General features: G+C 37.8%; 14 protein-coding genes across 14 annotated transcripts; 7 read left to right on the plus strand and 7 right to left on the minus strand.

Annotated features, from left to right (window-relative positions):
- Window positions 1-82: 82 nt before the first annotated feature.
- Window positions 83-2,883, minus strand: BBOV_I001970 (putative methionyl-tRNA synthetase). Its single transcript, XM_001608799.2, has 3 exons — window positions 2,584-2,883; window positions 2,185-2,545; window positions 83-2,150 (listed from the first exon to the last, which is right to left on the minus strand). Exons 1-3 carry the CDS (start codon window positions 2,861-2,863, stop codon window positions 413-415), a joined length of 2,379 nt encoding a protein of 792 aa, XP_001608849.2. The 5' UTR covers window positions 2,864-2,883; the 3' UTR covers window positions 83-412.
- Window positions 2,884-3,037: 154 nt separating this feature from the next.
- On the minus strand, window positions 3,038-3,760 carry BBOV_I001980 (uncharacterized protein). The gene has a single exon (XM_001608800.2). The coding sequence runs from the start codon at window positions 3,713-3,715 to the stop codon at window positions 3,176-3,178; it is 540 nt and encodes a 179-aa protein (XP_001608850.1). The 5' UTR covers window positions 3,716-3,760; the 3' UTR covers window positions 3,038-3,175.
- Window positions 3,761-7,120: 3,360 nt separating this feature from the next.
- On the minus strand, window positions 7,121-8,188 carry BBOV_I001990 (uncharacterized protein). The gene is made up of 4 exons (XM_051767435.1): window positions 8,085-8,188; window positions 7,861-8,049; window positions 7,768-7,814; window positions 7,121-7,733 (listed from the first exon to the last, which is right to left on the minus strand). The coding sequence occupies exons 1-4, from the start codon at window positions 8,161-8,163 to the stop codon at window positions 7,590-7,592; spliced, it is 459 nt and encodes a 152-aa protein (XP_051622967.1). The 5' UTR covers window positions 8,164-8,188; the 3' UTR covers window positions 7,121-7,589.
- On the plus strand, window positions 8,114-8,550 carry BBOV_I001995 (putative integral membrane protein). Its single transcript, XM_051767168.1, has one exon. The coding sequence runs from the start codon at window positions 8,296-8,298 to the stop codon at window positions 8,521-8,523; it is 228 nt and encodes a 75-aa protein (XP_051623869.1). The 5' UTR covers window positions 8,114-8,295; the 3' UTR covers window positions 8,524-8,550.
- BBOV_I002000 (ribosome biogenesis GTP-binding protein YsxC family protein) lies at window positions 8,512-10,641 on the minus strand. Its single transcript, XM_001608802.2, has 10 exons — window positions 10,517-10,641; window positions 10,320-10,474; window positions 10,102-10,224; window positions 9,914-10,065; window positions 9,748-9,877; window positions 9,580-9,708; window positions 9,384-9,544; window positions 8,823-9,350; window positions 8,740-8,784; window positions 8,512-8,699 (listed from the first exon to the last, which is right to left on the minus strand). The coding sequence occupies exons 1-10, from the start codon at window positions 10,626-10,628 to the stop codon at window positions 8,513-8,515; spliced, it is 1,722 nt and encodes a 573-aa protein (XP_001608852.2). The 5' UTR covers window positions 10,629-10,641; the 3' UTR covers window position 8,512.
- A 100-nt stretch (window positions 10,642-10,741) lies between these two features.
- On the plus strand, window positions 10,742-11,304 carry BBOV_I002010 (Erv1 / Alr family protein). The gene is made up of 4 exons (XM_001608803.2): window positions 10,742-10,896; window positions 10,933-11,075; window positions 11,115-11,204; window positions 11,242-11,304. Exons 1-4 carry the CDS (start codon window positions 10,762-10,764, stop codon window positions 11,288-11,290), a joined length of 417 nt encoding a protein of 138 aa, XP_001608853.1. The 5' UTR covers window positions 10,742-10,761; the 3' UTR covers window positions 11,291-11,304.
- A 32-nt stretch (window positions 11,305-11,336) lies between these two features.
- On the plus strand, window positions 11,337-12,433 carry BBOV_I002015 (Snf7 family protein). Its single transcript, XM_051767249.1, has 8 exons — window positions 11,337-11,463; window positions 11,521-11,567; window positions 11,609-11,859; window positions 11,895-11,966; window positions 12,003-12,077; window positions 12,115-12,232; window positions 12,270-12,293; window positions 12,332-12,433. Exons 1-8 carry the CDS (start codon window positions 11,459-11,461, stop codon window positions 12,403-12,405), a joined length of 666 nt encoding a protein of 221 aa, XP_051623882.1. The 5' UTR covers window positions 11,337-11,458; the 3' UTR covers window positions 12,406-12,433.
- A 620-nt stretch (window positions 12,434-13,053) lies between these two features.
- Window positions 13,054-14,334, plus strand: BBOV_I002030 (CRAL/TRIO domain family protein). The gene is made up of 2 exons (XM_001608804.1): window positions 13,054-13,290; window positions 13,325-14,334. The coding sequence occupies exons 1-2, from the start codon at window positions 13,165-13,167 to the stop codon at window positions 14,132-14,134; spliced, it is 936 nt and encodes a 311-aa protein (XP_001608854.1). The 5' UTR covers window positions 13,054-13,164; the 3' UTR covers window positions 14,135-14,334.
- Window positions 14,335-14,554: 220 nt separating this feature from the next.
- Window positions 14,555-15,635, minus strand: BBOV_I002040 (putative integral membrane protein). The gene has a single exon (XM_001608805.2). The coding sequence runs from the start codon at window positions 15,578-15,580 to the stop codon at window positions 14,600-14,602; it is 981 nt and encodes a 326-aa protein (XP_001608855.1). The 5' UTR covers window positions 15,581-15,635; the 3' UTR covers window positions 14,555-14,599.
- A 415-nt stretch (window positions 15,636-16,050) lies between these two features.
- BBOV_I002050 (Transcription factor S-II (TFIIS) central domain family protein) lies at window positions 16,051-17,326 on the minus strand. The gene is made up of 2 exons (XM_051767117.1): window positions 16,486-17,326; window positions 16,051-16,449 (listed from the first exon to the last, which is right to left on the minus strand). The coding sequence occupies exons 1-2, from the start codon at window positions 17,246-17,248 to the stop codon at window positions 16,118-16,120; spliced, it is 1,095 nt and encodes a 364-aa protein (XP_051622968.1). The 5' UTR covers window positions 17,249-17,326; the 3' UTR covers window positions 16,051-16,117.
- Window positions 17,327-17,863: 537 nt separating this feature from the next.
- BBOV_I002060 (putative integral membrane protein) lies at window positions 17,864-18,508 on the plus strand. The gene is made up of 2 exons (XM_051767758.1): window positions 17,864-18,191; window positions 18,226-18,508. The coding sequence occupies exons 1-2, from the start codon at window positions 17,883-17,885 to the stop codon at window positions 18,487-18,489; spliced, it is 573 nt and encodes a 190-aa protein (XP_051622969.1). The 5' UTR covers window positions 17,864-17,882; the 3' UTR covers window positions 18,490-18,508.
- A 218-nt stretch (window positions 18,509-18,726) lies between these two features.
- Window positions 18,727-21,711, plus strand: BBOV_I002070 (oxoglutarate dehydrogenase (succinyl-transferring) E1 component). Its single transcript, XM_001608808.2, has 4 exons — window positions 18,727-18,863; window positions 18,902-18,968; window positions 19,014-19,159; window positions 19,196-21,711. The coding sequence occupies exons 1-4, from the start codon at window positions 18,780-18,782 to the stop codon at window positions 21,680-21,682; spliced, it is 2,784 nt and encodes a 927-aa protein (XP_001608858.2). The 5' UTR covers window positions 18,727-18,779; the 3' UTR covers window positions 21,683-21,711.
- A 7-nt stretch (window positions 21,712-21,718) lies between these two features.
- On the minus strand, window positions 21,719-23,591 carry BBOV_I002080 (uncharacterized protein). The gene is made up of 3 exons (XM_001608809.2): window positions 23,475-23,591; window positions 21,972-23,438; window positions 21,719-21,937 (listed from the first exon to the last, which is right to left on the minus strand). Exons 1-3 carry the CDS (start codon window positions 23,546-23,548, stop codon window positions 21,733-21,735), a joined length of 1,746 nt encoding a protein of 581 aa, XP_001608859.2. The 5' UTR covers window positions 23,549-23,591; the 3' UTR covers window positions 21,719-21,732.
- A 221-nt stretch (window positions 23,592-23,812) lies between these two features.
- BBOV_I002090 (uncharacterized protein) lies at window positions 23,813-26,019 on the plus strand. The gene has a single exon (XM_001608810.2). The coding sequence runs from the start codon at window positions 23,889-23,891 to the stop codon at window positions 25,989-25,991; it is 2,103 nt and encodes a 700-aa protein (XP_001608860.1). The 5' UTR covers window positions 23,813-23,888; the 3' UTR covers window positions 25,992-26,019.
- Window positions 26,020-26,111: the final 92 nt, after the last annotated feature.

The raw sequence follows: 26,111 nt of genomic DNA on the forward strand, positions 1-26,111 counted from the left end.
AAATCGATGAATATTTTGTTATAGAAAAGTCTACTTCCGCAATATATAGAACTAATGAAAGTGTAATACAAAAGTATCACTTATAGGATCTAGACACGACTCCAAGGAGTCTAAGAGCTCCATGTTCTTATTACATAGCAACATAGCACTGTAATAATACTAGAGGTAAATGCTGTAGAAATTAATGATGAAACACGTTATAAAACAAACGAGTGTTCAATCATTTCGTACGTGTTAGAACACATTTGGCCAATTTTGCCTCTTATTCAAATAATCCGTAACAACCAATGATTGGGCATTTTGCCACCATTGTCCGTCGATGGCGCTAATGTTGCGATGAATTATAGGAAAATACAAAAACAAACATGGTGCTCGAATTCTCTGCAGAACGCTTTCCGATTTCTTAAAACACCTATGTGATTTTCGCCGACGTCTCTACCTTCTGGAACAAAATGTCCCCTACCACAACCTTAGTTCCCTCCGTCAAGTTGTCGTAATCAGACGATAAAAATCCTATATGATCTCGCTTTTCGGTGCCTAACTTTTTAAATACCACACTGGAAGCCAATGGAATAACTGGTTCCATTAAGTGGTTTAAGAAATATATCGCCTCAAGCACGTTGCGTATAGTGTCTAAGCGTGTATCGACGGATCCTTTTGCCCATGGTTCACGATCGGTGAGATACTTGTTCGTGTCTCTATAAGCCTCAATCACTGTTACTAATGCATCCTGAAGGGCAAAACGTTGTAAATGACTTAAAGTCCTCCTGGCGACATCTACCATGCAAAATGGGCGAGGAGCTGACTTTGAAGCTAGTGGCGGAATACACCCATTAGAAAACTTTACGCATAAAGTAGTAATGCGGTGTAAGAGGTTCCCTATAGTATCCGTAAGATCGCTGTTGTGAAGATCGGCCAATGACGAAAGGTCAAACTTGACGTCAGATCCAAAGACAGAGTCACGAATCATATAATATCGTAATGTATCAACACCATACTTATCAAGCAATTCTTTGGTGTTGACAACATTCCCAAGAGATTTGCTCATCTTCCGCCCATCGGCAGCAGTGATGAACCCGTGTGCAAATATGGTTTTGGGTAGCGGAACCTCCAAAGACATCAAAATAGATGTCCATATCACAGCAAAAAACCATATGATGTCTTTTCCAATGACCTGTAAGTCTGGAGGCCAGAGTTTCAGTTGGGATATATCGTCAAAGTCACCAAAACCAATGCCGCTCAGATAACCCGTCAATGCATCGGACCATACATACATTACATGGGAAGGGTCATCTGGTACCGGTATTCCCCATTTAAAATTGCAACGGCTGACTGATAAGTCTTCCAAAGGCTTTTTAAGACGACTTAGAATTTCAGCCCTTGCTGAGTCTGGTTGCAAATAAGCAGGATCACTGCTAAGCTTTTCAATTAACATATCTTGATATTTGCTCATACGGAAGAAATAGCTGGATTCTTTCATTAAAGTATATGGTTTGCCGGATAAGGGGTCTTTATAGTCAGTAGCAGCGGCTTCGACTTCCGTTAGAAATGTCTCTTCACGAACATTATACCAACCACTGTATTCACCTAGATAAATATCACCACGGTCTCGAAGAATACGCCAAATTTTTTGCGCTGATTTATAATGACGTGGCTCCGTAGTTCTCACAAAAATATGCGTGGCTGTAAGCAAGTCAGTATTGTTGTCGTGAAACTTTGCTGAATAATAATCGGCTAGTTCAATAGGAAACATTCCGTAGCTTTCGGCTGTTGTGGCAACCTTCAGTCCATGCTCATCGGTACCTGATAAAAGGATTGGTACCATACCAAAAACCTTAAAGAAACGTGAAATAATGTCAGAGGTAACGATCTCATACGTGTGTCCGATATGAGGAGGTCCATTTGTGTATGAAAGAGCAGTAGTGATATAATATTTCTTTCCAATTAAATCTCTAGAGACGTCAGATAAACTTTTTAATGCGCCATTGCCATTCACGTGACTTCTAGATGTTTCCATGGACCTGTAAAACAAATGTAAGCACCTGGCTTTGTTCAAAGAAGATGTTTTTGTTAAAACATTGTGAATAAAAGGGGGAATTGAAGGAAACATATCTAAACGTAATCCTAAAGCCTCAATCTTGCCATTAAACCTGATGAATATGTGGCAACAAAATACAAACTAACCACAGAATGGACAATGTAATTATCGCCGAACCAATGATATCGTAACAAATAAGATCTATATTTGATGTTAAAAAGGCATTTAAAGATGACAGAAGTCCTCTAGCTAAGTCAGAATTGTTTTTTCGGCAGACTGTTCTTAATGTTGAAGACCAGGATTTCCAATCGAAATGATTTTTAACCTGTTCACTGTTCAGAAGTATATTATTTCCATTAATCGTAGATGTTTGATTTTCTAGGTAGTACCTCAATATACTGTCACTTCCGAAAATTGGGGAGACCTCCAAATTGTTTCTATTTACGATTAATAACAACGGCCTAACAAGTATATCCTTTTGTGCTTGCACAATTATAGCCTTTGTACCTGTATGATAATCAGCTATAATAAGATATACAACATACTTTTGACGGTTGAAGTGTCACATGCTTCGGGGTTTAATCCAAAAATGCTCTCTAAAAACCCGTGAAAATCTCCATCATTTTGTTCGAAATTCTCACATGATAGTGACAATGTATTTACACACTTGTATCCGTTGTGTTCTTCAAAGGAAGCTGATGGATTCCAATTTGTGTCGCGCGTAACAGATGAGAGCAATGCTAAGGGCGAGGAATTCCTAAGGAACTCTGCGGTTAACCACGCTGCCAGCGATTCTAAAGATTGATCTAATATCAAAATTTGCATTGTAAATATGTTTCAAAATTTTATAGTATGGTTGGACGTTAATAGACATGTGTACGCATTGTAAAATCCTGAGCAACATTGCCACATTTTATGTGAAGTATACAACAATCAACAAGTATATAGTAATATGTACAAGATTTTGATTAAAGTGTTAGGTTCCGTGTAAAGTATAATTAAATATAAAAATTCGAGACTTGATTGTACGGAGTATAATGGTCTCGATAGTTGTTGCACTCGATGCTAATCCATTTTGCTGTCATAGATTGCTCGTCCCATGATGAATCCATCAGTTGGACGCACTATTAAACTAGCTTAAAAAGTAGCAACTATTGCTGCAGCAAGAGGGATTAAACCGGCTAAAAACTTGAATCCAGCATTTACGGACAACTCAAAGTTTTTCAGTAATTTCAAATGTTCCTTTTCACCAAGTGTCTTAGCCATGTGGGCAGTTATGGGAATCATAGAGTCAACGAATAGTTTGTAAGCCTCGTTGTAAACACCGACAGCCTTCACACCACTGGCAATAACGGCTGCAGTTTCAGCCTTGTGCTCACCCTTGCCCTTGTCATCTAGTGTCTTCTTCACACCGTCGAATTCAGTTACAGCCTTGTGGAATTCGTCCTGTTTAACGACGAACTTATCGACGGCTGCGCCACTTGTAAGTTTGTCGCCTTTGTACGACTCGTGGCCTTTGAGGAAAGCTGATACCTTAGTCAACCTTTCGTCAGCTGATTTCAAAGCTGTTGCCCATTCCGAAGGGGTGCCTGTTTCTTTCTTTACTTCAGCTGCAAAGCAGAGACTGGCCGATACAACACCGGTAAGGATTACAAGGATGCCTTTTGTAGTGTTCATTTTGATTAGACTTGGGATTGTTGATGATAAAATGTCTTTTTTGAACAACTATATATGTTGGAGTTAATCTCAAACTTTTAAAATAATGATACAATGGAGTACTGAGGTATGGCAAATAGTGGGTATGAAAAGGAGACATCCCTACAAATGTCGCTACATTATAAAAGATCTGTCCTCATTTGTCCATGTTATGTACTTTACATGATCTATGATTAAATAATCAACTATTGTGTAGAATACTATAAATGTGATGCAGTATAAGTTTACAGACTTGAGACATGTTTTATGCGCTATTATTTCTATTAAAAAGAAACATATATTTTGCCACACTGATGAACATGGGTTTTCTGTTATATATCCAATTCAATTTTCCGTGATAAAACCGATACGATACCTTTATTATGTAGTGGTCTATCTTACTTGGGATATTCTGCGTTTTTTCTCAATTTCTTTGTTTCTTATACATACAAGCGATATACATGCGACAACTATGATTTTTTCTTAATTGTAAATTAATGATTAAGGTTTTCACTATAACCCGATAGAATCCGAATTGCCATTCAGATGAATTTTTTTACCTCATCATCAAATATTTTCTTATAGGTTATTCTGCAAGTAGAAATTGTACTAAAACATAAATTGACAGTATTTTGCAACATAAAAAGAGATCGATTGCGTATATCTTATCTTACTTCACTACATCCTTCTATCAATGTTCCACATGACAATAAATGGCAGTAGTTATATGACCCTATGAATATATGCTAACAGTTTATTTATAATATATACATTCAAATACATCTGGAAAGTATGAAAACGCATATATTATTGTTTAAACATTAGATATGTGGCATGCATATGAAATGGGTCTATTGGTTATCTCCGCATATGCTAATTAGGTGTAGAATTCGTCATGTCACATTTAAAAATCATATTGTTTACTGTATGTAGACATAGTATATTATATGGCATTGAATAGTTCAGATGTTCATTGCACGGCGCCATGCTGTTGTAGATTAATATTATAATGCAACCAGTTTGTTTTCATCATGCTGATTAATGATTGACGCTTCTATTAAAATGTTAAAATGCGATCAGCATCGCATCGTCTACGTATCCAGGAAAGGTTATATATTTAGACCATAAGCACATATATTATGACTATTATCATTATTTTATAAACGTTTGCTATAAAATAGTAACGTTAAATAATGTTATATGAGTTTTGTTTTGTGGGATTGCTTTCATACTTTAATGGCTATCATGTACTCTTTGCTTGATGAAGACCATGATTTTAAATTTATAGGATTTTCTTTTTGGTTTATAAACATAAAACATCAAGTATTTAGGAAGTGTTAAATAAAACTAGTCTGTTATGTTATTAATCAGTGGACAGTATCGGAAAATATTCATTTCTCCATTGACACGTTTGTGGTGTATATGAACAGTTAATGTTTGATTGAAACTACAGATGCGGTAAAACTCAATTGCGGTTTCCGCTAATCACTTTTATTTATGTTATACGGATGCAATCAAATACAACGGCTGCCCTATATCAACTACAACAGATGATCGAACTTCAACATTATTGATTTTCCTCCATAAAATGGCGAAAATTGTATAAAAGGTGCGAGTTTATAATAAGGAACTGTGTGTTTTAACGTCAATGTGGTTGTATGGGCCACATTGCTAGGAACAATATCATCATGTTATTTCATTACATTTGTGCGTGATAACGCCCAATGATAGTTTCAAAATATCACTAACGACATCAAAAACAACTACCAAAGAGTCTTACTGTTTTAGTAAGACAGAACAACTAAAAGACAGCTTTAGTAGTGCTAGTATTTCTACTGAAACATAACTAAAGCTTAAATTCTTTGGACACCACTACGTGGTTTCAAAAAATCTCAGTTGTAATGTCAATACCAAATTGTGAAAACATCACTAAAAACTGATATAAGATATATCATTATATGGTGATAGTTGTAACAATATGGATAAAGCATTCTTTATTTTTATGATGTCTAGTGGAATGTAGTGTTTTGTAAAATAATGAACCATCGTTTTTAATAGACACAAAACACAAAATTTTATGTAAAATCAGGTTCTCAATAGTCTTGGAAAAGATCTTATGTGGACGTGGCGATTTCTTGTTTAGAGCTGTATTCGCCTGATAACCATTTTAGGTAACTCATCGATGTAATTAACCCATAGTAATTTTTCGTACCTGATTAACGCTATTCCTTTATTCTGATATGTTGCTATATATTACAAATAAATTGGCAACAAATGGGTGAAATTAAAATAATGAAAAGTCAATATATTTTTCATGAAGATCTTGCCTGACATTATATGTCCTTCCCATGGCAATATCATCAGGCACCAAAGGTGAAATATACAAAAACATGTTAAACATGATCATATTATGTAGCAAATAGTAGCAAAACACAACACAATTAAAATGCAGTTCCATTCAACCAATTCAACAGTAAATCAATGAACCATGTATATTGACATATTTAAATAGCAGATGACATCAGATATACATCGATTCAATAAACATTTTATAATCGATTAACATGATTGCTTGATGACATAATTTCCATCATTCGCAGGGTCATATATGAAAGGCTAGTTGATATACTGTCAGGTGCACCATTTTCTTTAAATAATGCTGATGCCTACAGTCAATCAGACAATCCTATAAAGAAATATACGGGATCATAAATACGATGGCAATCAACACAGCGAAATTTACTCTATGGGAGAACGAGCTGCATGATGTGGTTTCAATAATGTTTGACTCAAGAAAATTTAAAGCGCCAAGATAATCTATGTCTTCCTTTTCAATTTTAGACACAACTATAAACTCGTTGTAATATCTGTGAAACGCAAGTACTGACGCTACGACTACACGACCATGTCCTCTGCTGGCAATATCAAGTCGTAAACTATAACCATCATCCATCGGCAAAAATTTCGGCAAATGTTGTAGTTGTTTCATTTGCCTACAGTGTTCTTTCACTTTGCCAACAATAACCTCAAAATTTTTAAATGCCCCTTCGATGGCTTTAATGTTTTTCGTTCTACCCACCATGTTCTTATCCATGGAAACCTTTTTATATGCCTCTTCTGCAGTTGCTACGATTTTATCGCAAAGGCCTAACCACATGTCGTATGATACATATTTCGGTCCTTCCGTTTTTAATTTATTTGCAGTAATTCCATGACGGAATCTCAACAGGATTAACAATATTGGGATATAGATCCTGTTATTTTTCATTGTAAATGCACATATACATTGATCAATGAGAATTCAGTCGGGATAATACAAAAATTTATTAACAGACATTGAACAATACAACGGATACGTGATTATAGTGAATGGTTTATATGCTGTCAACCGTTAGAGGATCTAGAATTGTGGACAGATCAGAAATTGATCTACCGCAGTTACATCAAAACTACAACGTAAATTACTGAATACGGATAAAATAAGCCGTCTCCCAACAAACACTAGTCGTCGGCAACCAGTGGAGCCAAACATGTTTCATTTGTGCATACATGCCAAAAGCTCCAACTGGATTACCGTGGGTCGATCAATTCGAGACGTCATTTCAAATGGTAGCAACTATTTTTTAAAAACTTCTGCATCAACTTACTGATAAGACTTGTTTAATGAAAAACGTGTGATAAAAAATGACAAGCGGAACATCACCAATGCAAACATTATTTACTATACCCAATTATGCTTCTAACGACTTTTTTGGTAACATATTTAGTCACTATGAAACCTCTACAATGACTTGTTTACGATATGTAACATTTACAACTATCAAATGTAATATGAACAACTAATAGTGGAGTACTACTATTCATCATGCAATAACAGCATCTGTTCCAAATATTCAGTTTCTTCCACTTCTTCGGTGAATTTAACTATAGCCTCCGCACCCAATGATAAAGTGGAATCCATATATTCTAAAAGAATACAAGCCATCTCATGTACACACTGCTAATGATATAGCTTAACCTCATACGGGTCTTACCGTAAATGCTGTACATCTAGATAAGACACATTCGGCAAAATAATGACCTGCGGCAATTGACCATTCAAAAGATTAGATTCTATCACAACGTACAATCACAATAACCTGGCATAACAAGATACTGCCTTGATAGGTTCTTTGACTGGATAGCGTAGAAAAATGGCGTTGATGGACTATCGAGGGTAAGAGAAATTTTGGTTATCCGTTCACTGCATATCAAATTAATAGCAGACTGAGCCAGTTTAGTATTTGCTTCAATTAATTCTCTAATTAAATAGTGATCTGCATATTACGTAAAACAGTTCTTTCCCACTGACTTGTAGCAGGTGAATTTCTAGAGTTGATTGCAGATATAATAATCCGATAATATCCATTGATCTCAGTTAAAACACTCATAATAGTTATTGCATATAATCTAAATAATTAGTAGAATGCAGCGGGGAGACATGTGTGAGATCAAAAAGCACACATAAACATGACTTGCCCACTAAACCAGCGTTAACACCTCTTGCCTTATTAAGAGGTAAAATGCCGCTTTCAACCGCAATAAAAAGCAATATTGCTATATTGATTTTGGTTGTGGTGGTAGCGTATCTCTTAAACTACATAGTTTTTCGACCAGTGGCGTTGACGTCATATGGTACTTCCACATATTATTTGGATTCCATCAAGGTATCTGCAGCTTTTATTGGCATCATAGCACTATTTATGGCTATCTTAGGATTTATGTTAAGTTGGTGGCTCATTACATGCTAATCGGCCATTCATGTGATAGAGCGTGTTTAAAACTTTCAAACGGTTTGCGATAAATTAAATCCACATTGTCATTTACACACGATTTATAGAGACTTTCGATTTTTAATCTTTGGTCTACCTTTACGCAATGCTTCACGCCTGTTATACACCTTAAGCTGCTGGCTTCTGATGAGTGTCTTTCTATAAGAGAGTGTTTCGTTTTGATATAAACCATACCTGCCTTCTTCTGTGACCGACAGTTTAGTGGGAGGATCCATAGATCTAAGTATGAGGAATGAATAAGATGAATATATAAATACCTGGAGAGTTGTGGGTGCCTCTTGCTCCATCGTTCCCACTTTTGGTACGCCGCTGACCACGTGAGCTTATCACGATCAGTGGCATTCCACTTTATTTTTTGTGATGAAAGGGATGATTTAAATAGTGATAGAACTCGTTTGTAACTCCTTCCTACATCCGGTTTCGTAATCTTTGTTATGGGTTTAAGCGTTTTCATAAGATGCCTTTGGTAGCTTACGATCTTATCATTAATGAGTTTTTCTTCAAGTGGCTTAGTCTCTTCGCAACTTATCAGCGTGTCGGCCAGCGTTATGTGAACATCACATGCTAGATTCCCTTCAGATTCCGTAAAAGATTGTACTTCATGCCTCACTCGGTCAATAGCGTTTTCAGTGTACGTAACCGTAGGTAGCGCAGCGATTCGGGTTTTATCGATAAAATCAGGTAGTGGAGTGAATCTTGAATATATGTCGGCTAAACATTTCAGTGCTACTGTGTTCCTATCATACGAGTCTTTTGACACTGTTATATATTTCCACAGGTCATACCTATGTATTTTAATGGTGTAACATAACTCTTACCCTTTCTCACAAATCTCACTTTCATCCGTCTTAGATAATATCAGAGTTGGCGGATTGCTAGACTCATTATAGTTGGATTTGGTTATGCCGCCTTTTATTGTATCATTAAGCAGGTTTTTATTAGAGATATTATCCCTTTTCCTATTTTGTAATAACAAGTGCTGCAACTTGTCAAGAAATTTCCATTGAAACATACAGCTGTGGGTTTGTCTACGTTGAAGTGCTCCAATATCCCCCTAATTTCCTCTAGATTTTGGTTTTTTGTAGAGCTTATTGCAATAGGTTTACCATTTGAAGATCTAAAAATGGCAAGTTCTAGACGTACCTATATAACATTCATCTAATAGGTCCTAAATACACCAACTTTGTGCAACATTTTAGCCACCAAAACTGGCTTAACCATATCTGCTTTCGCTAACACCACTTGCCATTTTACTTTATATTTATCGCAAAAATTAATTACTTCAAGGTCAGATTGCTTAAGTCCAATGCGGCTGTAGGTAAGATTATTTTGTGATTTAATTACATACCAATCAACAAGAACAACAAGTAGCTTCAATGTATTTCTATGTTTTAAATACGATAACGAAAATTCATTCCACTGCATACTTAAGTCATCTTTTGCCGTGGAATACCCATATCCAGGCATGTCAACGAATATAACAGTTGATGGTGTACCGACCTGAGTATGATGGGCCATTGTATTGAAATTTCTTACTTTATAAAAATGAAGTTTCCTTGTAGTACCAGGCAACTCATGTACCGGACAAACACCATATCTTCCACATATGGCATTGATTAAACATGATTTACCAGCATTGGTACGTCCGTAAAAGGCGACCTAGAATAGACAATTAGATATTAAGCAATTTTCGGATTTAAAAGATTAATGATTACAACCGTCGACCATCGAATGGACTGGAAATGTGAACATACCTCTGGCAGTGCAGCCGGAGGAAGATCATTGTGACCTATAGCAGTAGCTATTAATTTCAATTTCGGTCTGATTTCTCCACCAAAGCAAGGGGCAACGGGTTTAAGTTTATTATTACGCTTGAAATACCTGATCTCATCGCTTGACGTTGGCTTCCCTGTAGGAAGATTACACATTCATTTTAGATGAACATTCATACCAATTCCTTTGAGAATCACGTCTTTTAGTGTGTTGGTTGACAACGGCACTGAAGCGCTTTCTTTGGAGTGTTGTTGTTGCCAAGTCCTTAATATCCTACTTCTATATAGCATTCTGCATTGTGTTGAAACTGCGTTATGTATTGGAGTATCTTATGTGTTGAGTATTTAGCGATGGGGACGGTTACACATTCAGATACAACAATGTAGCGTTTATATTATACGAAAACCTTACACATGCAGATATATGTACATAGGAAATGAAATGGCACCAGCTTCTCCTGATACCGAAGACAGCAGACGTAATTATACATTTGCACAGTCTATGGAAGCAGTCGACAGAAATGCTGCCATAGACCCATGCAGTGCTCAATGGATCTTGGTTTGTATCATATATAACATAATAATCTTCGCATAGATATGGATGTACGGATCTTATGTTGACGAAATCCCGACTAATTCACAACGACGTAACATTGATGTCTTCTACAAAACAATGATTGACATGTGTAACAATGGTAGACAATGCTTCGAAACATTTACATCGTCATTTCCACCACAGTTAGTTTCACGCATATTATCATCGTACAGAAACTACAGAACCGAAAGTCGCCGTGCACTTCTGGGATGGATACAAATGGCAGAGAATTCCTGCCGCATAAAGAATGGACTTCCATCTAAAATATTTAAGTATGTTGCACTACATATATAAGTAACCATATATCAGTTATCGGGAGCTAATGAAGCGATGGCGTTACCCAGATGGATACTTGTAATACCCACACATTCAGACCATACACATTTTTGTATATGTAATAAATCAGCTGATAAACTATACAAAATAATTTGATTCATCGCATATCAACGCTATTTGTTTATTTGATCCATTTGCGCCATGTTCCATCAAACTTCGATTATGATATCATCATTATAACTTCTACATAATGAGGTAATTTATTGTATAAACAATCTTCTACTTTCTTATATGAATATAATATTTGTTCAGATTTTTTGGAAAATCTAAGTCGACAGTTTCGTTACATCAAACATCAGGTGTGGTTTTATTTTCTTATTGTTTTTGAATATTTATGTAGGAGAACTGGAAACTAGTATAAGGAATCTAGAGGAGAAAATCAATTCATGCAATGTTGAATTAGCTCGCCTGAAGACGGTACTATGTGGTTCATCAAATGCCACTGCTCTGTCTGCAGCTAAACGCAAGGCAACCACTATATTACGACGCAGACAGGTTTATGAAACCCAGCGAGATCAATTGCTTGGGGCTCAATTGGCTGTAGATAATTGTAATCACATATATAGTCAGGTTCAAACTGCTGCTCAAATTGTACGTTGTCTTCATTTTCTTAACTAACTTTTCAGCACAATGCGCTTTCTGCATCGTTAAAAGCAACGAAAAAACAATTGAAGAAAACCAATTTTGATGACCTAGAGGTACTTAACATGATGATTCCGCAATGCTTTTCGCAGCGTCTCCAGGAGGATATGGAAGATTTACAAGACTACACGGAAGATATTAATGATGCGCTGATTCGCCCTGATTTAGTAAGTGAAATTTCAATCCTTTTGGAATTAGCATTAGGTTGGTTCACAGATAGATGATGCAGAGCTGGAGTTTGAGTTATCTACACTTGCTGAGCAGGATGTTGAAGTGCCCCCGGTATCTGCATCTCGTGTTACTAGTGTGAAGACCGCTATCGGTTCGTTTTAAATATAAGTGTTTTGAGTGATATATAGCTAAAGCAACAGAGTTCTTTGAGGGTAGGAGGCAGAAGTGTAAAATGTAAATACCGTATTAGATATGATAGCACCAACGCCTCCCACATCAAGAGGAACTAAAATAAAGGATATAGATTCAAACATTAAGAATTGAGACCATATAACCACATTGTTACATGTTATATTATTTGAAAAGTAAGGTCCCGCCAGGATTCGAACCTGGGTTAGTGGAGTCAGAGTCCACGGTGATAACCGCTACACTACGAGACCGCTAACAGCGTTGTTACATATTATACGGTATTCAATTAACACACAATATCATATGCAGAAAACCAAAAAATAGTATATAAATTAATGCGCATGTCAAAAACCACGATTTAAAACTTCATATTTGTATTTAAAATTTATAAAATTTCTACTTCTTAATGTGAACAATGTGTATGATGTATTTTGTTTCAACATGATAGACATTTATTACCTCACATATATTATAACATTTCGAAATGCGTTCATTTACGCTGACAATTTAGAACATCAGTTGAACATTTTTGATGAATTATTTGTATAAGAATAATGCTGAGCGTATGCATAATATAAGTTCATCGTTACTTATTATGACTCAGTCGTTACCGTATGCATCATAACTACCTACAATTAAAAATACCTTTAGTAGATACTACCTATAGTATAAATCAGCAAAAATGTTACACATATTTCAACAACTGTCTCCACTGTAGCAATCCCCATGTGCAGTGGGGAATTTATTTGTAACTGTGTTAAAAATAAGCGCAGTTCTTCCGACCTGCAAAGCTTATGGCCCTTCTTTTGGTACAATTTGACCCTTTTTGTTTGCAAAGCCAGTAGCGTCACACACCTTTTTGCGTTGTGATGACGCCACTAATTCCCTTATAGAATGGAGCCTATGAAAACAGAACCAGATTCATCTAATCCACTTGGTTATGATGATCCTCTTTTAGACGCCATTGTGATTCCGGATTACGTGAAAAACTACGTACCCCGTGAGGATGAATACAACACGGTAAGTCTATGTGTAAAGGATAATATTGCTTTAGGTTACCAAAAGTGGTCACCAGATACGTTTTATCTTTTCCAATGTTCAATTTACAAATTTTGAGTTGGAGCACATTCGTGCTTTTAAGATATTTGCGGTTCAGCACCTTGAGGGTCCTCAGCTAGACGCCAACGATGCTGTAGAGATCTTCAAGAGGCGCTTCACAGCCACTGCATTCGCTGAGGATGGTTATTTGCTACGTTGTTTAATTGGCAACAATTATAAATACCAAGCTGCATTCGATGACATGCGGGAGAATTTACAATGGCGCAAAGATACGCTACCTATTGCTCGTCATGAAATTGCAGGCGTTTTGTCTCGTGGTATAATATATGTTCACGGGCGTGATCGTTGTATGCGTCCTATTGTAGTTCTTCAATTGAGCCGTGTAGGCAAGACTGCTCATGACGCTGTTTTGCGTTGCATTTTTTTCATGCTTGAGGTTACGATTCACAAGCTTTTGATTCCAGGTACAATTGAGCAGTGGAAAGTGATTGTTGATATGAGTGGAACGAATTTGCTTGGGATGCAAGTATCTCTTATCAAGCAGATTGCGCGTGCTCTAACCGTTAACTACCGTGGACGCCTTTCACAGATGTTTTTGATTAACGCACCTTACATTATATCAGGTATTTGGGGCATTGTGAAAAACGTGTTACCGGAGGCCACTCAGGAGAAGATTCAGATAAGTTCTGGAAGGAATACTAAAAAGCTGCTGGAAAATATGGACCCATCTCAACTTGAAAAGAGGTTTGGTGGCAAGGCGGCTGACGTCACTGTGTACGACATCCCAGTAATGCCTGAAATGTAGATGCACAATATCGCTATCATCTTGGTGTTGTCCTAATGGACGCTTCTGTCTACATTGTTGAGTTCCACGGGTTTGTATTGACTCGCATGGTACTAAGCTTATGCTCCATTTTGTTGTCATTTAAATATATGACTTTTGGGACATAATGCAGGCGATAAAGCGCTGCTCATAACCATATTGAATGTCATTTTATGTACTTTATTTGATGGTATTGCATATAGCAGATGATCAGTATAGTATTATGTGCTTTCCACGACGCATGTTATCCCAGAAGGGTACATTCTGTAGTTAGTGATATTTATATTTCAATTGTTATCATGATATGCACAGTTATGGTGCGTATGTGACCATTTTCATCCTGTATCATAATGTATATTTGGCTTTAGAAATGAGGCCGCTATAAGCTACATACTGTAGAATATGTCATTTTGCAACGACAAACTTCATTGATTATGTACGTAAAAACTATGCCACTGCAGTATTCCTATTTCTCAAATAGAGCGTGCACGCTGCCATTGCGCATAAAAGTCCAGATGCAACCCACACTATAGAGTATCCATATGAAGGCATTTCTGGCTTTGTATACAAGTGGAAGTTCGCAATCCAATCTTCGCACCGGGGAGAGTTTTCATGTATTGTACGTTGTATGGAATCATCTCCTTTTGCGATATTCTCAGTAGGCACGTAGCTCAGCTCTAAATCTTCTACGGCTTCTGAATATTCTAGTTGTAAATGTGTGCCAATTCTGTGTAGGCGTATAATTTTTTGTTGTCCCTTTACTCCAGTGCGCAGTTTTAGGAGAGATACAGCCAATCGGGCATCATTGCGATCGTCATCAAGTAGGATTACATTACCATTAGTCGCATTGTTTCGTTTATCATATGCATTGCTGAGATCCCTTTTAGTCTGAGATTGCCCTAAATGTTGTCTTTCTGCCTTCCACAATTCTTCATCGTCAAATGGATGCGGATTATAATGGAGAGGTTCATCATTTTCATGTGCATGTGATGCAGTATTAATGTAACGATTAGAATGTGTGTATATTCCGCATCCATTTTTACTAGTATTTACACGGCTCATTGGAATGCATGTTTTGTAACGTCGTCTGCTAGACTTGATGAAGTCGGACTTCACATTATTAGAATGCATCGGAGAATCAATGACACAGTCATTTGCAATATCAGCATCACTACTGGCAGTGGATCTTGACCATGGAGTCGCCGGGTCTGCTATAGAGCCTGACAAACACGCCTGTAGTACTCTTATATACTCTAAGTTATCATTGCCAGATTTCAGAGGCTCATTGCCCAATTCACGTTGCATCTCCATAAATCCTTTATGAAAAGACGGAGATATGGCTCCAGATGGCGTTACTGTGCCTATGGAGCTTGTCCTATAGCTGACGTCATCAGGAACGTCATATGTGGCACAATCGGCCATCCTCATGTTTGCTGCTGATGTGATGAGCTTATGTAGCGATATATTACAGTTCAACCAAAGGAGTTAACGATAATAATCTTTATTATTCCTATTATATCCTTCTCCCCGCAAATTTACAGAAAGATTCCACGCATATATCTCGTCTTGTGGAGTACCTCTGCCTTCTATCGCTCGTTCATTGGAAAGATCGAGCCAATTAGAAACAGAATCCTTACATGCAGGTACGTAAAACCATATTATTAGAAAGTTTTGAAAGCAAGTTATATGTTTTTTGTCACTGTCCCCGCAAGGATCTGCGGGGCGAGACACGGTTTTCAGCTCCCCCAAATCCTTAGTGGTGAACAGGAAGATTCACCTCTAACTATCAACAGATCATACGAATCCACAACAGATCTGGTGTCGTCATTGCAATGCTTCAGATATGTGGAGATTTTCCAATACGGCATTTGACGGCATTATAATATGTAGTGATTCATGACGCCTAGCCTACAGCGCGTGCCACAGTTCAGTGGATCATTGACATTAATGCCCGCCAAATACAAATTATGGTTGATCAGTGTCATTATAATTGTACTGAAGAATGTGCGATCTTTGCATAAGTAGCATAATTCTTTTATGTCCACATTTTAATGGAACCCTAAACGGTTTTGCTATATATCCCGGTAGCCCATCCAGCAAATTTCCAATCCTTTCCACGGTTTTTTGTAACGTAAAGTATGACCAGTCTTGAGTATCAAGTTGGTGTTTGTTTTCATCAATATCGTCTTCACTCTTTTCTGTCTGATTTCCAACGGAAGGATGGATAGTTTGGGAGAAGACATTGTTGAAATATTCTTCCTTAAACTCTACTGCTGGCGGATCTAACGTTCCACTTTCTACATTTGTGTGAACAGAATGAAGAATTCCCTTACCTTCTTCGATATCAGATTGATTAGACCCTTGTTGATCTGCACTCCAGTTTTCATTGTTATCTACGCTATTCTGGTTGGCTTCTTCATCATCCGAATCACTAAGGCTATCATATGACTCTGTAGAGTAGTCACTTTCATTGCTGGATGGCGAGCTAGATCCATGGGTATCAATACTACGGGAGCTATCATTAGCTGAAAAGGAATTGTTTTTATATGCAAGCGTGGTACTACCATCGTCTCCATCCAACACCGAGTTGTCATTTATTGAAGCGCTTGTACTTGATGTTGGATCCTGTGGAAGTTCCGTCGGCAGGATAACGTTTCTTATGTAATGACGCTCAACCTCTATCTGCCGCTTATGTTTTAATTCTTCTGGTGCCAGCTGTATTGTATCAGCTTCTACAAGATCCAAAACAGACATTGCTTTTGTTAAAATCTTCCTTCTGAGATCTTGGTTGTTTTCTCGTTTGAGATTAACATATATTTCGAACATTCTTTGTTTGAATCTTCTGCGATCGTATCCATAGTAATCATGACAAACATCACATATATTATTTGTAAGAATCTTCACGTCACATTCGGACATGTCAACATCTGGCGAATCATTCTGAATTTCCTCCAATCCTCGTATCAGACATTCTTCAAGTTTTTTCCCATACGTATTTCTGATCCTTTCCTTCTCTGACGTTAGGTTATTCTTTTCTTTTTGTTGTAGGCTTAACGCACGCCTGGCGCGTTTGACTCCTTTCTTTTTCAACGCCATAAATCTTATTAAAATACAACCATTATTAAAAGTACATATGTACAAAAGTCATTGTTATCCATTATTGTTTTGCTCGTTGGAATCCCGTGTGTCCGCGCGCCTGATGTTATATATTTGTTTTAAGTGCTATAAGAGACAAAATGGCATTATATTAGTTCATTGGTTAGAAATCCTGATTATGTACATTTATTATGGATCACGAACTATAAAGGAATTTTTTTTGTGAACATATTTTATCCTCTTATTGCAACATGTAAAGGTACTGGGTTTTTAATATACACATAAATATGTGTCGTGGTTGAAACTATATATTTATGCTCTAGAAAGACTATTATTACTGCGGTATAATGTAATTATAACCGATGGACTCCTACGACGGTCAATGGGCGAACTAACTGTTGAGCTATGTAGTTTATTAGACAATAGCTCCATAGCTAGCATTCCATTGTTTTTATTATCTAGCTATATTATATGTGGATAATAACAGCTGTTTCATGTGATAATGATAAATAAGGATCTATTTCTTACTATATGGCGTTTTTTCTTTCCTGCAGCAGGGTGAAGAATCCAAGTGTTTTATTAGTGTAGCTATTTTGGCAAAAACCATAGGTATATAGATAGCGTTTTAATAAAAATGTGCGTTACTGTGAAACGTTACTTTCAAGTGCCCTGGCATGTTCAGGATGCTCGTGTCATTGATGTTCTAACCCTAGTTTGTTACCCTTTAGTTTCTTCATTGATGGCTCTTGCCGTTTCTTTAAATGTAATGGTGTTCATGCAGATGTACACTAGTATAATTCCTCATTGGTACATAACTATGAGCTATTGCAGCTGTGTATCAGCTACACTAAGTTTCATTTTGTTTGTGTTAAGTACCATATACGGTCGTTCAATATGCGCTGCGTTAGGGTATATATGTTTTGAGGCATTCTTTATACAGCAAGTATGTTTTTATGTTTTAGACACATTTATTTTAGGTTCCTTTGAGCATAGAGCTACTTTTGGAGCCGGGGTTGGAAGCGCAAATGGACCCGCCTGTATTGATGATGATGCGAGCCACAGTGATTTTCTTTGACATTGTTGTCTTGTGGATGGGAATCAGGTTAGCCTTGGTGATAATTGCTTTGACCGAGGCCATGATGCGTGGTGGTATGCTTTGGGATTTGGATGATGCTAAAGAGCGTCATTTTGGGGATCATCCACGTAATTATTCCATCTCTGTACCAGAGGACGAATCATAAAAGGCTGGATTCTGGACTAAAGCATGATACACATATGTTCATGCCTGGGCAGGTATAATGAAACCTGTGAATTCAAATGACTTGTTAATCCAATTACCTACACATACCATATAGACATTAATTAGTTATATATACACACTTGTCAGTAATCAATTGCGCAAGTGGTGTGTTACTGCGGGGTCCCTATGTGGCTACACATTTGCAATTTTTGAGGGGTAGCTCACTATTAATATCAATCGCCATATCACGACGTCATAAGCAGAATGTTATAAATCATAATACTAGTTACTATGGTTAAAAATATTTTTACTGGTTGTCGTTACGTACGACGCCTTTTGGCTTCCAGAGCCTTTGGAACATCCTCAAAACCTGAAGTTGGTTGACCATATTTAATTCTTTACTTGTTAAATAGGCTGGAGTGCCAATTTCATCTACAAATCGCTCTTTTGTGTCTGAATTGTATTCATGTGTGTCAGATGGTATGTTCGATAACATATATACAAAGTTACCATTGTGTTGCACAGAAGGGGATCGATTAGCTCTTTTACGTTTATCGGAGCTTGTTAGAGCATACCGCACTGAAGGACATTGCGTCTCCACGTTGGATCCTCTTGATTTACCTCGTGAGCCTCCATTTCATCGTTTCATTCCTTCTGACGTATCCACTAAAGTTAGTAACATCTTTCATTGTTAACAACAATCGCAGTTATGTCATACTACTTATGGATTGAAGGATGAGGATTTGGGTCGTCCTCTCCCTTCGGGTCTTATTCCCGGTCACATGGGTTCTTCTTCCACCGTTGCTGAGTGCATAGATAATTTGCGTCGTACCTATTGTGGCGATTTTGCTGTGGAGTTTATTCATTTGCCCGAGGAAGAGCAGCGTTTTTTCATTGAGCGCATTGAGCGTCCTGGTGCTATGGATTTCAGCAAGGAGGATCGTCTTAATTTTTTCAGGTCTATAGCTCGTGCTGTAACGTTTGAGCGTTTTTGCACTAAGGCATTTCCCACAGTGAAGCGTTTTGGTGCTGACGGCATAGAATCATCCATTCTTGCAGTTGACGTTTTGAGTGAGATGTCTATGGCATTTGGCGTTGATTCTCTTATAATGGGCATGTCGCATCGAGGACGTTTGAATATGCTAGTGAACGTTCTTAATAGGCCGTTGGAAGAGATGTTTGCTGAATTTCGTGGTAAGAATTGGTACGCCACTGAGGGTAGTGAATACTGCGGTGATGTCAAGTATCACTTTGGCTACAGTAGCAAGCGCGGTAACTTACATGTTGACATGTTGAACAACCCATCTCACTTACAATTTGTTCATCCTGTGGTTGCTGGTAAAGCTCGTGCTCGTCAGGTAATATCTAATCTTGAATCGACTCGTGTGCTTCCTGTTGTCCTTCACGGTGACGCCGCGTTTAGTGGTGAGGGTGTAACTTACGAGACTGTTCAGATGTCCCGTATCCCTGAATACACTGTTGGTGGTACTATTAACATTGTTGTGAACAATCAAATTGGTTTCACAACATATCCTTCTGGCGGTGCATCAACTCGTTACACCACTGACATTGCCAAAATGGTTGAATCTCCGGCTCTTCATGCTAACGCTCACAATGTTGAGGCTGTTGTTTTGGCATCTCGCCTTGCGTTTGAGTACCGTCAGAAGTTTGGTAAGGATGTTTTCGTTGATCTTATTGGTTTCCGTAAATTCGGCCACAATGAGTTAGACATGCCCAAATTCACTAATGCTGAGATGTATGCTCGCATTGAGAAGAAGGAGGATGTTTTGGTTGCTTATCGTAAATTCTTGTTATCTCATGGCGTATTTACAGAACCAGAGCTTCTTGCTATTGAATCTGAAATCCAAGATGTTTTTGAGGCAGCTCTTAAGAAGTCGAAAGATATTGTCGACATCCCTCTACCTCCTCATTCATTGAACTGGAAGATTCCACCTCTATCGTCCACGGTTACTGGTGTTGAACCTCATCGTTTAGTTGAGTTAGGCAAGGCGTTGAATGGTGTTCCTCAGGACTACCAGCTGCACCCTGCAATCCGTCGTATATACAATGAGCGTTCTAAAGCAATTGAGGCGGGTAACAACATTGATACTGGTCTTGCTGAGGCATTAGCGTATGCATCTCTTGCTGAGGATGGATATCGTGTACGTTTAGTGGGACAAGACTCTAAACGTGGTACATTTTCACATCGTCATTCTAGTGTACAATGCCAGAAAACTTTCCGTTTCTTCAACATTTTTGAGAACGTTCCTAATGGTTCTAACATTGAGGTGTATAATTCCTTATTGTCGGAAACGGCTGCCATGGCTTTTGAGTATGGTTACGGCCTCGAGGATTCTCGCGTTTTGAACATTTGGGAAGCACAATTTGGTGATTTTGCGAACGTTGCTCAGCCTATAATTGACGAATTTGTTGTTAGCGGTGAGGCTAAATGGGCTCAGAAGTCTGCGATGTGTTTATTCTTGCCTCATGGTTTTGATGGACAAGGTCCCGATCACAGTTCCGCTCGTATCGAGCGTTACTTACAGCTTTCCAATGAGCCGGAGGACGTTTCGGAATTTGTATCAATGTCTACTGACGACCATGCTCGTCGCGTTAACATTGCTGTGATTAATTGCACCCGGTCAAGTAACTTGTTCCACGCATTGCGTCGTCAGATGTTACGTGACATGCGTAAGCCTTTGATTGTGATGACTGGTAAGAAGTTATTGAAGTTACGTGGCACTTATTGCAATATTGAAGAGTTTGGCCCGTCATATGGATTCAGGCCTATGATTCCTGCATCTGTATCTAATGAGGATGCTGTTGACACATTGATTTTGTGTAGTGGACAGGTATACTTTGATATTTCTGATCGTGTTTCTGAGCTTAGTGTTGGTAACGTTGCGGTTACTACTGTTGAACAGTTATGCCCATTCCCAGCTGGTGCTTTGAAGTCTGAATTGGAGCGTTATCCGAATTTGAAGCGTTTGGTTTGGTGTCAAGAGGAGCACGCTAATGCTGGTGGTTGGTCTTACGTATCACCTCGCATTTGCAGTTTGTTGGCACACTTAGGTTCCGGACTTCGTTTGGAATATGTGGGCAGGCCTCCACTTTCAGCTCCTAGTTGTGGTGATTCTCGTACTCACGGTGTAGAGTTGCAGAAGTTTTTATCTATTGCTATTCCTGAAAAATGAGCATAAAACTTAGCAACGTCACGACACATTTGAAATTCACTAAGGTTATATCATGCTATTGTTGGTATTGGTCTAGTTTCATCTTCATCTACTTTTGGTACTCTATGCCATTTTTTCTTCCATTCCTTGTGCGATTTGATTACTTCTTCGTTTGGTTTCCTCAATCTGAATCCATGTGTCCATTCTCTACCGGGTGCGGTTGACGGTGTTGCCATGAATTTTGCCATCCACGCTGATGTCTTGATGTATTTAATTCTGTATAGTGTGTTATGTTTATACAACAACTTACTGATCTGCATAAAAAGCGCCTAACTTCTCGTTATAAGTCGATCTTCCCCAATCGACAAAGTAGGTGCGTACATGTTGTAAATCAGGATCCTTATTGCATCTGGCCAAGTTAGACAGTCTATCATCGAAGTAGTGTACTGGTATTCTGGTATCTAAATCGAGTGCATCCAGTATGTAACGTATTTGTTCTGCCGTAGTACCATATTCCCGTCCATAAATAAGGGCACTACCCAAGGATTTGATTCCTAGTGCTTTCAATTTCCTTTTAACTATTTCTGAATTTTCAGTATCCGATACAATATATACTGGTGCGTGGAAAACCTCTAAATGATGCTTAATCGCACTTAATATTCCACAATTGAATGCTTCATGATGTTGCTTTTGTTCTTCATCTAAATGATCGCATTTAGTGCGATATTTAACGATCATATTCCATTTATCTAGGTTGCTGTGTAACTTATCAGATGCCTTTTGAAAACATGCTTCCAAATCATCAGGTGCTATATTTACTTGTTTCAGTAATTTATTATACGTTGGAATGTTGTCAATATATTGTTTCCCATCAATCTTCCATTCTTCTAATTCGAAAGGCCGTGCTCCCATTCTTTCAAGTTGATTTTTTCCAAGGTCCTTCACTTTACTTGCATCTCCTCCTTCAGTTAGGTTAGTTACTATATCAATTGCTTTAGCATTCGTATCTAGAAGTATATTCAAGGGTTCTTCTTTAGCAACTTCTTCATTATCAATTGCGCTATTTATATAGAACTGCAATGCCGGTATCCAATCAACCTCTGAATCTATGAATGGCTGAGCATACCTTGCTCTTGTCGATAGCCACGTTGGTATTTTATGTTCTTCAGCTATCTGATTTAGCAATTCCCCTATTTCTCGTGGTTGGTCGTTTGTAGAATCGAGTATAGCTCGTGCAGCGGTAATAATTCCATCTCGATGGCAGTTATGCACTACTCCAGACCAATTAATAACAAACACGTCAGGTGGTACATCTATTTTCCATGTAAACAAATCTGACTTCCCTAGTGGCGGTGTTTTGTTATTTCGCTTATGTCTAAAGTCTGGTAATTCTCCTTTTAATGCCATGTCGTTTATATCTAATGGCCCATCTATGTAGTTATCATTTGTACATGCAGATTCCGTATCATCATTTGCATATTGTTCATATACCTCTTTGTTTGTGAGCGCCTTTCTTAGTGACGGCTTGAAATTGGCGATTGGTGGTATATGTAACTGATATTCTTTTCCTTCCATAAGTTCCATATGTATATTGCGATATTTGTTGAATAATTTACGTCTTTTATTAACATTTTTATCGTCGTTTTTGTACTCAGTGTTTTCTTCGGTGCGTTTGACATCTGTGTTGTCTGCTGTGTCATTGAGTCTAGCATTTGTTAATTCAGTTGCCGATTTATGATCCTCGTTTATGTCGTCTTTTGAATAGATCTTATTATGTCTGTATATATATTCTATTCCCTGATTATATACTTACCTCGTGGCATAAGGGCAAGTTACTCCATTCTTGCATTTTGGATTCCATATTTTCAGCAATGATAAGTTTTGCATTTCTGTAATTCTATAGTTCAGAACCACGGCACAATGCAAATAGAACAGTAGTGCGGTGAACAGTGTCCAAAATTGCATATTTTTTATACGCATCATCCATTGACATTTTGGATGATGGCATTAAAGTGACCCTACGTATGCTGTATACGTAGTGATATTAACAATTGATATATGCTTAGTTTCAATTTATATTTCTACTTTTAGAAGATGGACATCTTATACTACGATCCTTTTATTTGATTCTCTAAAGGTACACACCTGATGTATGGAACGTGTCTTTTTCCGGATGTGACATATTTAATCGGTACACATTTAGTAAATATCGCAACCTAGTGCCACAATGGTAAGTTATGGCACTTTGTGGTCTACTAGCATAGACTTATGGGTACGGGCGTTATTGAAAGACCTTCGACGTAATCGTACCAGTGCCTTGCTTGGTATATTGCGCACCTTTTCTCGTCGCAGAGGTTTGAAAGCATTTTACACAGCATTGTTACATTGCTGTGGTGACTATAATGATCCATTAGTGGTTCTTTTGCTGAGGTTATGTCAACTAAGTCGTTATAAAGTTGACATACCTAAGGATGATTCAGAGGTATCGTCATCTACCAAATCTAAAGTTACGGTTCAGGATGGCAAAATACCTACTTATTGTATGTTGAGTCGTTGTATTCTTGCTACTATTACGCCTTTCTTACTTCACGTGCTGCTTAGTCGTCGCAAGGTTCCCATGAGACATCAATCACGATGTCATTGTCACTCTGCTATAATTCAGGATTTCAATGTATTCGCTTCGAATAGCAGCGCTATATCAGAAAGTTATATTGCTAGATGCCGGAGAAGTAGTACTCGTTTACGTTCAAAGTACAGCATCATACCGCGTTCGGCTTGGTTGAACTCAGGAAATGCTGGTCGATTAGAGCGTGCTATTTACTATTCGGGTAGTACATTATCTTTGTTGAGACAAGTTGACCCATCTGAGAGTGCTACCCAGAATGAAATCGTGGACCGTATAAAGTCTTCAGATATTATTAATCAAAATCCTATTGACAACATATCGGGATTACAGGCGGTATTAGTACTGATATCCGAGATGCATAATGTACGTGTTTCTGATGCTATACCGTGTTCTTTGTATCAGGTTTATGAGAATCTACAGGGTACACAGGGTCCTATATCCACTTGTATCGAAGACGCTATAGTATATTTGCAGCGCTTGAAGACGTTAGACCTTGATTTCAAGAGCAATCGCATTCAATTATTACGTGATGCTGCTAAGGAGTATAATTCATTCAATCAACAATTCGTTGGTCACACCAATGTTCAGGTCCGTGAGCCTGGTATATGGGACAATGTGAAGCGGGCATTCCGCATGAATCCGGCATGCAAACATCAGCCAAAAACTGGATTCTACCGTCGTATATCGGTTTCGGATTACTTTAGTAACTCTATTGGCCAGGGTATTGATGATCGTCAGTTATCGTTTATCGTTGGTAACTGTTTACTGTTTAGCAGTGAATATATCAATATTTATGTGAAGTTGTACAGTGCATTGACTCATGGAGGTGGATCATCATTTTTTACTTTCTATGATCGTTTTTTGATGCTGGCCGCACGTGCTATGATTTATAACGGTGATAATGCTAACTACATAGATGATGACATGAAGTTATCTCCTCCTTTGATATTTTATTACACGTTTCTCAACGTCATTGGTTCCATATCGGGTGATGTATTTGTTCCGTTGACTGAGAAATCATTATATTTTACCGATAAAACTTTTGTGGATTGGATATCTAATGCCATGTTTGTATCATGCAATAAATACGCATCTACTGAAAGTTCAACCTCCAGTGCCTTCACAAAGGGCGACTCAACAATGATTGATACCTCTTTGGATTCTTCATTAAGTGAATTGAGTGGAAATAAGGAAGGATTAAGTCACGTTGAGAACCCGGTTGTATCTGTTTGTAATGATCTTATATCAAATAGACGATCAATATTACAAGGGTCATTAGCTCCGTATGCTCGGAGGGTATATATATCTGAAGAAGCTATTTTGTGTATATTACGTGCTCATACTTTGATTTTTAAGATAAATTTTGACCACATGCGTGGTTCATTCCGTCACATTCAAGACTGTTTCAAGAGATATATGGAACTTCATTCTTTGGGTTCATCTACTAGAGATGTTAGTACATTTCAGTCATTTGTTAAAGATGTTCTTTCCGGGCGTCGTTCATTGCATGATAGCAAGTACAATGCTTCCTACATTCGTCTTGCGTTGCCGTATGCCTTATATTCATATGCGCAACTAGTATTCACTCAGCTGAGTAAATGCGCTTCGCGATATACGTACCCTCAAGCTTTTTGGCTATCAAACTGTCACATGGCCATATTATCTAGGCGTATACGTGGTCGTGTTAGTGAACCACATTTATAAATGTTTACTTAATTGTAATCAACATTGCGGTTATCTAAGTGTTTATTGTCCGTAATATATAACAAATCATTGTGCCAACAAATGGATATATTTTTAAAGGCTCTCCTTGATCATTACATA

The sequence above is a fragment of the Babesia bovis genome, chromosome 1 (assembly GCF_000165395.2).
Source record: "Babesia bovis T2Bo chromosome 1, whole genome shotgun sequence".
NCBI classification, from domain to species: Eukaryota; Apicomplexa; class Aconoidasida; order Piroplasmida; family Babesiidae; genus Babesia; species Babesia bovis.

Bases quoted from the DNA above. Each gene is read 5' to 3' on its own strand.
- BBOV_I001970 (XM_001608799.2), bottom strand. From the start codon at position 2,863: ATGCAAATTTTGATATTAGATCAATCTTTAGAATCGCTGGCAGCGTGG. The intron at 2,546-2,583 runs GTATGTTGTATA...ATTATCATACAG, and splicing joins TGACACTTCAACCGTCAAAA to GTACAAAGGCTATAATTGTG. The intron at 2,151-2,184 runs GTTAGTTTGTAT...CATATTCATCAG, and splicing joins ATTACATTGTCCATTCTGTG to GTTTAATGGCAAGATTGAGG.
- BBOV_I001980 (XM_001608800.2), bottom strand. From the start codon at position 3,715: ATGAACACTACAAAAGGCATCCTTGTAATCCTTACCGGTGTTGTATCG.
- BBOV_I001990 (XM_051767435.1), bottom strand. From the start codon at position 8,163: ATGAGTGTTTTAACTGAGATCAATGGATATTATCGGATTATTATATCT. The intron at 7,815-7,860 runs GTACGTTGTGAT...CAATTGCCGCAG, and splicing joins TATGCCAGGTTATTGTGATT to GTCATTATTTTGCCGAATGT. The intron at 7,734-7,767 runs GTAAGACCCGTA...CTATATCATTAG, and splicing joins CTAGATGTACAGCATTTACG to CAGTGTGTACATGAGATGGC.
- BBOV_I001995 (XM_051767168.1), top strand. From the start codon at position 8,296: ATGCCGCTTTCAACCGCAATAAAAAGCAATATTGCTATATTGATTTTG.
- BBOV_I002000 (XM_001608802.2), bottom strand. From the start codon at position 10,628: ATGCTATATAGAAGTAGGATATTAAGGACTTGGCAACAACAACACTCC. The intron at 10,066-10,101 runs GTAAGAAATTTC...CATCATACTCAG, and splicing joins GGAAACTTCATTTTTATAAA to GTCGGTACACCATCAACTGT. The intron at 8,785-8,822 runs GTATTTATATAT...CCTCATACTTAG, and splicing joins AGGCACCCACAACTCTCCAG to ATCTATGGATCCTCCCACTA.
- BBOV_I002010 (XM_001608803.2), top strand. From the start codon at position 10,762: ATGTACATAGGAAATGAAATGGCACCAGCTTCTCCTGATACCGAAGAC. The intron at 11,076-11,114 runs GTTAGTTTCACG...CAGAAACTACAG, and splicing joins ACATCGTCATTTCCACCACA to AACCGAAAGTCGCCGTGCAC. The intron at 11,205-11,241 runs GTATGTTGCACT...ACCATATATCAG, and splicing joins CTTCCATCTAAAATATTTAA to TTATCGGGAGCTAATGAAGC.
- BBOV_I002015 (XM_051767249.1), top strand. The intron at 12,078-12,114 runs GTAAGTGAAATT...AATTAGCATTAG, and splicing joins CGCTGATTCGCCCTGATTTA to GTTGGTTCACAGATAGATGA. The intron at 12,233-12,269 runs GTTCGTTTTAAA...AGTGATATATAG, and splicing joins TAGTGTGAAGACCGCTATCG to CTAAAGCAACAGAGTTCTTT.
- BBOV_I002030 (XM_001608804.1), top strand. From the start codon at position 13,165: ATGGAGCCTATGAAAACAGAACCAGATTCATCTAATCCACTTGGTTAT. The intron at 13,291-13,324 runs GTAAGTCTATGT...ATATTGCTTTAG, and splicing joins GTGAGGATGAATACAACACG to GTTACCAAAAGTGGTCACCA.
- BBOV_I002040 (XM_001608805.2), bottom strand. From the start codon at position 15,580: ATGAGGATGGCCGATTGTGCCACATATGACGTTCCTGATGACGTCAGC.
- BBOV_I002050 (XM_051767117.1), bottom strand. From the start codon at position 17,248: ATGGCGTTGAAAAAGAAAGGAGTCAAACGCGCCAGGCGTGCGTTAAGC. The intron at 16,450-16,485 runs GTAAGGGAATTC...ACACAAATGTAG, and splicing joins TCAATCTGATATCGAAGAAG to AAAGTGGAACGTTAGATCCG.
- BBOV_I002060 (XM_051767758.1), top strand. From the start codon at position 17,883: ATGTGCGTTACTGTGAAACGTTACTTTCAAGTGCCCTGGCATGTTCAG. The intron at 18,192-18,225 runs GTATGTTTTTAT...CATTTATTTTAG, and splicing joins AGGCATTCTTTATACAGCAA to GTTCCTTTGAGCATAGAGCT.
- BBOV_I002070 (XM_001608808.2), top strand. From the start codon at position 18,780: ATGGTTAAAAATATTTTTACTGGTTGTCGTTACGTACGACGCCTTTTG. The intron at 18,864-18,901 runs GTTGGTTGACCA...CTTGTTAAATAG, and splicing joins GAACATCCTCAAAACCTGAA to GCTGGAGTGCCAATTTCATC. The intron at 19,160-19,195 runs GTTAGTAACATC...CAACAATCGCAG, and splicing joins CTTCTGACGTATCCACTAAA to TTATGTCATACTACTTATGG.
- BBOV_I002080 (XM_001608809.2), bottom strand. From the start codon at position 23,548: ATGCAAAACTTATCATTGCTGAAAATATGGAATCCAAAATGCAAGAAT. The intron at 23,439-23,474 runs GTAAGTATATAA...ATATATATACAG, and splicing joins ACTTGCCCTTATGCCACGAG to ACATAATAAGATCTATTCAA. The intron at 21,938-21,971 runs GTAAGTTGTTGT...CACACTATACAG, and splicing joins GGCGCTTTTTATGCAGATCA to AATTAAATACATCAAGACAT.
- BBOV_I002090 (XM_001608810.2), top strand. From the start codon at position 23,889: ATGGTAAGTTATGGCACTTTGTGGTCTACTAGCATAGACTTATGGGTA.